The sequence below is a fragment of the Nerophis lumbriciformis genome, linkage group LG10, assembly GCF_033978685.3.
Source record: "Nerophis lumbriciformis linkage group LG10, RoL_Nlum_v2.1, whole genome shotgun sequence".
Classification (NCBI taxonomy): Eukaryota; Metazoa; Chordata; class Actinopteri; order Syngnathiformes; family Syngnathidae; genus Nerophis; species Nerophis lumbriciformis.
This window is the reverse complement of record NC_084557.2, coordinates 51,300,472-51,309,804: the sequence shown is the minus strand read 5'-3', so window position 1 is coordinate 51,309,804 and position 9,333 is coordinate 51,300,472. Positions and strand designations below refer to the sequence as shown.

The 9,333-nt window shown below is 44.4% G+C and overlaps 1 protein-coding gene across 1 annotated transcript; it reads right to left on the bottom strand.

Annotated features, from left to right (window-relative positions):
* Positions 1-657: 657 nt before the first annotated feature.
* On the bottom strand, positions 658-6,178 carry LOC133612236 (boophilin-G2). Its single transcript, XM_061969461.2, has 6 exons — positions 6,112-6,178; positions 5,266-5,457; positions 1,146-1,322; positions 1,025-1,069; positions 878-956; positions 658-793 (listed from the first exon to the last, which is right to left on the bottom strand). Exons 1-6 carry the CDS (start codon positions 6,176-6,178, stop codon positions 709-711), a joined length of 645 nt encoding a protein of 214 aa, XP_061825445.2. The 3' UTR covers positions 658-708.
* Positions 6,179-9,333: the final 3,155 nt, after the last annotated feature.

Here is a 9,333-nt window from a genome sequence, read left to right as displayed (position 1 = left end):
CTGGGTAGTGTAGTTGTTATATTTGCTAGCTCATAACAGCACATTAAGAGACACGCTTACGCGCTTAATTCAATACTCGCCGTCATTCCGGGTGGATTGACAAAAGACCTCCAGCCGCTAGATATTGGTGTCAACAGGGCATTCGAAGCTAGACTGCTAACTGCGTGGGAACAATGGATGACAGAAGGCGAACACACCTTCACTAAGACGAGGAGGCAGCGCCAGACGATGCCAACATCTGCCAGTGGATCGTAAATTTGCCCAACTTTTCACTTCGGACACCGAAGACGAAGGATTTACGAATGAAGAATAACTTCAGAAAGTGAGCGCTATGTTTATTTTGTGTGTTGTGACATTAACGTTCGAGCAACATTATGTTGCTATTGCTCTGCACTATTTTGAATTTTACTATGTTTGTGATTGCACATTTGCGTACATTTTGGGAGTGAACAGAGTTGTTAGAACGCTGGTTTTTAATATATTATTAAAGTTTGACTGACCTATCTGACTGTTTTTTTGACATTCCCTTTAGCGCAGCGTAGGCGCGGCTTATAGTCCTGGGCGGCTTATTGGTGGACAAAGTTATGAAATATGCCATTCATTGAAGGTGCGGCTAATAATCTGGTGCGCCTTATAGTGCGGAAAATACGGTAAGTGTAAATTGGCTTAAGGGTAAAAACAACAAGTTGTTAAAGCAGAGGTGTAGGGTTATGCCATTTCTAGACTCTGGCCCCTCAGAGGAGCATCCGGCTGTCCATCTTTACTTCTTGCTGTGGTCTTCTTCTGGTTCTTGCTAAGGAGCACAGTAACATGTTGGGAAATGTTAGTCAGCATGCACTTTGTTCCAAATCCTGTCAAATTTTTTAAATGCTCTTACTTGGACTGGACAGTCAGGACGATGACCGTGACGAAGATGGAAATTACGATGACGGCGAGCAAAACCCCGCAGATGATTGCTGTTGACGAGGATGCCCACCAAGTTAGTCAATCCAATCATCCTGGTTACACTCTGTTTTCTGTTTACCAATCGGGGTGTCTGGCTCATCCTCCTCTTCTTCCTCGCGGTCATCTGAAAAGAGGCCGCATCATTCATAAAAGCATGAGCCCGGAACACAAATAGAGTGGAGGGAGAGCTCTGCACTCACCATGGACACCAGCACAGGTGGCATTGCAGCTGTCATGGTCAAAAAATCGATTTCCGTTTCCATGGCACCCGGTCCAGAGGAATTTTTTGCATTTGCCATGAACAGAATCATAGTAGTATCTCAGAAATCGGCCGCTACATCCACCATCGCTCTTCGTCAAGAGACAAGTCGTTGTTGCTGCAGGAGGACAAAACACTTCATCAATCATGATGCTCACTTGTCTCCACTAGGTGGGGTACTCCAACTTTTATCAGTGGAGAGGTGTGCTATTTTTTGGAATGTACAGTACAGGCCAAAAGTTTGGACACACCATCTCCTCATTCGATGAGTTCTCTTTATTTCCACGACTATTTACATTGTAGATTGCCACATCAAAACTATGATTGAACACATGAGGAGTTATGTACTTCACAAAAAAGGTGAAACAACTGAAAACATGTTTTATATTCTATCCATCCATCCATCCATCTTCTTCCGCTTATCCGAGGTCGGGTCGCGGGGGCAGCAGCCTAAGCAGGGAAGCCCAGACTTCCCTCTCCCCAGCCACTTCGTCCAGCTCCTCCCGGGGGATCCCGAGGCGTTCCCAGGCCAGCCGGGAGACATAGTCTTCCCAACGTGTCCTGGGTCTTCCTCGTGGCCTCCTACCGGTCGGACATGCCCTAAACACCTCCTTAGGGAGGCGCTCGGGTGGCATCCTGACCAGATGCCCGAACCACCTCATCTGGCTCCTCTCGATGCGGAGGAGCAGCGGCTTTACTTTGAGCTCCCCCCGGATGACAGAGCTTCTCACCCTATCTCTAAGGGAGAGCCCCGCCACCCGGCGGAGGAAACTCATTTCGGCCGCTTGTACCCGTGATCTTGTCCTTTTGGTCCTAACCCAAAGCTCATGACCATAGGTGAGGATGGGAACGTAGATCGACCGGTAAATTGAGAGCTTTGCCTTCCGGCTCAGCTCCTTCTTCACCACAACGGATCGATACAGCGTCCGCATTACTGAAGACGCCGCACCGATCCGCCTGTCGATCTCACGATCCACTCTTCCCTCACTCGTGAACAAGACTCCGAGGTACTTGAACTCCTCCACTTGGGGCAAGATCTCCTCCCCAATCCGGAGATGGCACTCCACCCTTTTCCGGGCGAGAACCATGGACTCGGACTTGGAGGTGCTGATTCTCATCCCAGTCGCTTCACACTCAGCTGCGAACCGATCCAGTGAGAGCTGAAGATCCTGGCCAGATGAAGCCATCAGGACCAAATCATCTGCAAAAAGCAGAGACCTAATCCTGCAGCCACCAAACCGGATCCCCTCAACGCCTTGACTGCGCCTAGAAATTCTGTCCATAAAAGTTATGAACAGAATCGGTGACAAAGGGCAGCCTTGGCGGAGTCCAACCCTCACCGGAAACGTGTCCGACTTACTGCCGGCAATGCGAACCAAGCTCTGACACTGATCATACAGGGAGCGGACCGCCACAATCAGACAGTCCGAAACCCCATACTCTCTGAGCACTCCCCACAGGACTTCCCGAGGGACACGGTCGAATGCCTTCTCCAAGTCCAAGTGTTTTATATTCTAGTTTCTTCAAAATAGCCACCCTTTGCTCTGATTACTGCTTTGCACACTCTCGGCATTCTCTCAATGAGCTTCAAGAGGTAGTCACCTGAAATGGTTTTCACTTCACAGGTGTGCTTAAAGTTAAAGTACCAATGATTGTCACACACACACACTCAGTGTGGTTAAATTATCCTGACCCATCTCCTTGTTCACCCCGTGGGAGGTGAGGGGAGCAGTGAGCAGCAGCATGGACCGCGCCCGGGAAATATTTTGGTGATTTAACCCCCAATTCCAACCCTTGATGCTGAGTGCCAAGCAAGGAGGTTAATGGCTCCCATTTTTATAGTCTTTGGTATGACTCGGCAGTTTGAACGCACAACCTACCCATCTAAGGGCGGACACTCTAACCACTAGGCCACTGAGCAGGTGGAGCTCATGGAGAGAATGCCAAGAGTGTGCAAAGCAGTAATCACAGCAAAGAGTGGCTGGTTTGAAGGAACTAGAATATAAAACATGTTTTCAGTTATTTCACCTTTTTTTTGTCAAGTTCACATGTGTCATGAAAATAAAGAAAATGCATTGAATGAGAAGGTGTGTCCAAACTTTTGGCCTGTACTGTATATATATTTGACAACATTTCAATTGTACTTCATGTAGAAAGCAGATCTCCATTGAAACGGTGTGACCATTGTCTTCATGCTATGTTGTGCTCTAAATAGAGGCAACTATCCACCATATTGTTATATATGGTGGATATAATGCATGAGCAGTTTACCTCTCATGTAGCCAAATAAATATAATATAATAAAATGAATTAACAACAATGAACAGTTAATTTAACACCTCTATCAACATTGAGCATTCATATCTATATGGACATACTTTTGTGCACCTAAGGTTGAGACTGGTAATGATGTGTTTGCAAATGTTGGTATTCTATTGTACAAACCCCGTTTCCATATGAGTTGGGAAATTGTGTTAGATGCAAATATAAACGGAATACAATGATTTGCAAATCCTTTTCAACCCATATTCAGTTGAATGCGCTACAAAGACAACATATTTGATGTTCAAACTCATAAACTTTATTTTATTTTTTTGCAAATAATAATTAACTTAGAATTTCATGGCTGCAACACATGCCAAAGTAGTTGGGAAAGGGCATGTTCACCACTGTGTTACATGGCCTTTCCTTTTAACAACACTCAATAAACGATTGGGAACTGAGGAAACTAATTGTTGAAGCTTTGAAAGTGGAATTCTTTCCCATTCTTGTTTTATGTAGAGCTTCAGTCGTTCAACAGTCCGGGGTCTCCGCTGTCGTATTTTACGCTTCATAATGCGCCACACATTTTCGATGGGAGACAGGTCTGGACTGCAGGCGGACCAGGAAAGTACCCACACTCTTTTTTTTTACGAAGCCACGCTGTTGTAACACGTGCTGAATGTGGCTTGGCATTGTCTTGCTGAAATAAGCAGGGGCGTCCATGAAAAAGACAGCGCTTAGATGGCAGCATATGTTGTTCCAAAACCTGTATGTACCTTTCAGCATTAATGGTGCCTTCACAGATGTGTAAGTTACCCATGCCTTGGGCACTAATGCACCCCCATACCATCACACATGCTGGCTTTTCCACTTTGCGTCGATAACAGTCTGGATGGTTCGCTTCCCCTTTGGTCCGGATGACACGATGTCGAATATTTCCAAAAACAATTTGAAATGTGGACTCGTCAGACCACAGAACACTTTTCCACTTTGCATGAGTCCATCTTAGATGGTCTCGGGCCCAGAGAAGCCGGCGGCGTTTCTGGGTGTTGTTGATAAATGGCTTTCGCTTTGCATAGTAGAGCTTTAACTTGCACTTACAGATGTAGAATCAGAATCAGAATCAGCTTTATTGTCATTACGCAAGGTAACGAGATTGAGGCCATTCCATACAGTGCGATGTGTGCATGCTAGAAAAACAATGTGCAAATATATAAAAATTTAAAAAATGTAGAAGTGCAATGAATATGGTGTGAAATGAATATATACATGAAAAAACAAAACAAAAACAGGGTGGTTGGTGGAATGGGTTATTGCACCGAAGATAAGGCAGTTATGAGGGACAATGGGGCAGTCCGTTCAGGATGGTTATGGCCCTGGGGAAGAAGCTGTTCTTTAGCCTGTTTGTTTTGGTTTTAATGCACCTGTAGCGACCAACTGTATTTAGTGACAGTGGTTTTCTGAAGTGTTCCTGAGCCCATGTGGTGATATCCTTTAGAGATTGATGTGGGTTTTTGATACAGTGCCGTCTGAGGGATGGAAGGTCACGGTCATTCAATGTTGGTTTCCGGCCATGCCGCTTACGTGGAGTGATTTCTCCAGATTCTCTGAACCTTTTGATGATTTTTATTGCCATTGTTTGCGAATGGGTTCACAAACTAGGAATTTTACTTGGCGCAATCAAATCAACTTTATTTATATGGTGCAACATAAAACACACACATAACACAGAATAGAATACCATGAGCTGTAGCTGAGCTATCAGATCTTGTTATTGTTCATGTGTCAAATGATCTCACCGTCTGTGGGGTAGTATTTGTCTACTATGGCCGAGCAGTTCCTCATGCAGTCTTGTTCCTTTAGGAAACGATTGGCATTGCCCCCTGAGCCTTTGTATATGAAGGGATTGCACCTGTTGTCCGTGGAACTGTAGTGCAACGCAAAGATGAAGCTGCTTCCCACACCTTCATCCTCCTCCAGTTCACAAAAGTCTGTAGGGTGGTGAAAAGACATCTCATATTAGGTGTTGGCTGCACAGGACTGGTGATAACAACGTGACATATTATTGTCATGTCGTCCATGAAGGCACCAGCTAGAAATGTTTGACTAACTTTATCACCCACTCCCTTTTTTTATGACCCCAATAAAAACACCAGTTATGGTACGTTTTTTTTTTTTTTTACTTCCTGCATTTCATAGTTTTTCTTTTCTATCAAGCTTTATTTTATTATATTTAATCGAGACTTAAATGAAAAGTCACCCAATGCTAAATGCTTTAATCCCCAGTCTAGCAAGTTGATGTTCAAGACCTTAGACTGTGTTTCACTAGCACATATTCTTATTTGACTCCTCAGTCTGTCAGAGCGTACTTCGAATCAAAATGTACTCTCTTGAAGAAAATACAAAGAAACCCAGGAGCCACACACTGATAAGTTCATTTTGGCGTGGGCGCCATCATGCACTAAAAAGGACTGAAGTCCTCTCACAAGGATGGACGCAAGTTTAAATCAAACCAAAAAGCAAGCGTTGTCGTATATTTAATGAACCCCAACTCCAAGTAGTTTTGCATTTGTATTACCGAGAGGTCTTATGTTTACGGATCTATGGAAAAAGCTCCACTTTGATTAGAAAACAGATGCACCCACCTGGTATTGCCGAATAGCCAATGTGAAACACAGCAAAGACAATGGCAAAAACTAGTAGGTCCTTCATCGTCCAGCTTGTCTCAGAGGTGTCTCTTGACCACTGAGCCAAAGTTGTAAACTACAGCAAGAGCAGGCTGTCAATACTGATCTTTGGACCCACAATTACCTTCTACCTTCAACTGACACCAACCTTGATGACAGTCATAGACACCCACATCCTTAATCATTGTTAGGATAAAACTGTCATTCATAAGGGTGGGTCCAGATACACAGCAGCTCGTAGCGCTGTTTTTGTGTGTATTTTTATTTAGTAAGTGTAACGTATTATTTTCGGGTCTCCCTATGTCTAGCATTAAAAGACTAATCAAATCAAATCAACTTTATTTATAAAGCACATTTAAAATTTACCACAGGGGTAGCCAAAGTGCTGTACAATGAGCAGGTTAAAAGATAAAACGAGTACCGAGCAAACACAACACAACACAAACAGAACATGATAAAAAATAAATAATTAAAATAGAATTAATAAAAACATAAAAACAGGATCACAGCAGGTGTATTATGGGGCGCCATTGCAGGATGGATATCACTCAGTGTTAAAAGCCATGGAATAAAAGTATGTTTTTAAGAGAGATTTAAAAACAGGAAGAGAGGAGGCTTGTCTAACACTCAGGGGTAGGTCGTTCCAGAGCTTGGGAGCAGCAACGGCGAAAGCTCTGTCACCTCTAAGCTTCAGTACTACAATTGGTACAAAATGCGGCTGCTAGACTTTTGACAAGAACAAGAAAGTTTGATCATATTACGCCTATACTGGCTCACCTGCACTGGCTTCCTGTGCACTTAAGATGTGACTTTAAGGTTTTACTACTTATGTATAAAATACTACACGGTCTAGCTCCGTCCTATCTTGTCGATTGCATTGTACCATATGTCCCGGCAAGAAATCTGCCTTCAAAGAACTCCGGCTTATTAGTGATTCCCAGAGCCCCAAAAAAATCTGCGGGCTATAGAGCGTTTTCTATTGGGGCTCCAGTACTATGGAATGCCCTCCCGGTAACAATTAGAGATGCTACCTCAGTAGAAGCATTTAAGTCCCATCTTAAAACTCATTTGTATACTCTAGCCTTTAAATAGACCCCCTGTTGGACCAGTTGTTCTGCCGTTTCTTTTCTTTTCTCCTCTGCTCCCCTATTCCTTGTGGAGGGGGGGGGGGGGGGGGGCACAGGTCCGGTGGCCATGGATGAAGTGCTGGCTGTCCAGAGTCGGGACCCGGGGTGGACCGCTCGCCTGTGCATCGGCTGGGAACATCTCTGCGCTGCTGACCCGTCTCCACTCGGGATGGTGTCCTGCTGGCCCCACTATGGACTGGACTCTTACTATTATGTTGGATCCACTATGGACTGGACTCTCACAATATTATGTCAGACCCACTCGACATCCATTGCTTTCGGTCTCCCCTAGAGGGGTGGGGGTTACCCACATATGCGGTCCTCTCCAAGGTTTCTCATAGTCATTCACATCGACGTCCCACTGGGGTGAGTTTTTCCTTGCCCTTATGTGGGCTTTGTACCGAGGATGTCGTTGTGGCTTGTGCAGCCCTTTGAGACACTTGTGATTTAGGGCTATACAAATAAACATTGATTGATTGATTGATTGAGTACTAAAACAAAACCAGTGAATTCAATGGAACACTTCTACTGAATGTGGCGCTATAGAAAAATGCACTTACAGTATCAACAGTAGTAGGTACTGTAAGGATGTGACAAATACACATATTTGTTCCAAACCAAACAGAACCAACACACATCACCTCTGTAAGGATTTTATACTCCGTACCTAATTCAAGTGAAGGACCGGAAGTGGACACATTTAGGTAGTGTGACTAAAAGTGGACTACATTTTGGATGATATTCTTCTTTTTTATTTGAGAATCCTCTTGATTGGAGAACTGCTTGCCAGCATATGGTAACAGCATTTATTTCATGCTAACAGCATATGCTAACAGCATTTCCATGCTGGATGAAAAAACAATCAATCAAGCATTCTTTATTTATATAGCCCTAAATCACAAGTGTCTCAAAGGGCTGCACAAGCCACAACGACATCCTCGGTACAAAGCCCACATAAGGGCAAGGAAAAACTCACCCCAGTGGGACGTCGATGTGAATGACTATGAGAAACCTTGGAGAGGACCGCATATGTGGGTAACCCCCCCCCCCTCTAGGGGAGACCGAAAGCAATGGATGTCGAGTGGGTCTGACATAATATTGTGAGAGTCCAGTCCATAGTGGATCCAACATAATAGTAAGAGTCCAGTCCATAGTGGGGCCAGCAGGACACCATCCCGAGCGGAGACGGGTCAGCAGCGCAGAGATGTTCCCAGCCGATGCACAGGCGAGCGGTCCACCCCGGGTCCCGACTCTGGACAGCCAGCACTTCATCCATGGCCACCGGACCTGTGCCCCCCCCCTCAAGGAAAAGGGGAGCAGAGGAGAAAAGAAAAGAAACGGCAGATCAACTGGTCTAACAGGGGGGCTATTTAAAGGCTAGAGTATACAAATGAGTTTTAAGATGGGACTTAAATGCTTCTACTGAGGTAGCATCTCTAATTGTTACCGGGAGGGCATTCCATAGTACTGGAGCCCCAATAGAAAACGCTCTATAGCCCGCAGACTTTTTTTGGGCTCTGGGAATCACTAATAAGCCGGAGTTCTTTGAACGCAGATTTCTTGCCGGGACATATGGTACAATGCAATCGACAAGATAGGACGGAGCTAGACCGTGTAGTATTTTATACGTAAGTAGTAAAACCTTAAAGTCACATCTTAAGTGCACAGGAAGCCAGTGCAGGTGAGCCAGTATAGGTATATATATATGTATATATGTATATACAGTATAGGCGTAATATGATCAAACTTTCTTGTTCTTGTCAAAAGTCTAGCAGCCGCATTTTGTACCAACTGTAATTTTTTAATGCTAGACATAGGGAGACCCGAAAATAATACGTTACAGTAGTCGAGACGAGACGTAACGAATGCATGAATAATGATCTCAGCGTCGCTAGTGGATAAAATAGAACGAATTTTAGCGATATTACAGAGATGAAAGAAGGCCGTTTTAGTAACACTCTTAATGTGTGACTCAAAGGAGAGAGTTGGGTGGAAGATAATACCCAGATTCTTTACTGATTCGCCTTGTGTAATTGTTTGGTTGTCAAATGTT

Bases quoted from the DNA above. Each gene is read 5' to 3' on its own strand.
- LOC133612236 (XM_061969461.2), bottom strand. From the start codon at position 6,178: ATGAAGGACCTACTAGTTTTTGCCATTGTCTTTGCTGTGTTTCACATT. The intron at 1,323-5,265 runs GTGAGATCATTT...GTCCTCCTGCAG, and splicing joins CAAATACTACCCCACAGACG to CAACAACGACTTGTCTCTTG. The intron at 957-1,024 runs GTAAACAGAAAA...CCTCGTCAACAG, and splicing joins TGAGCCAGACACCCCGATTG to CAATCATCTGCGGGGTTTTG.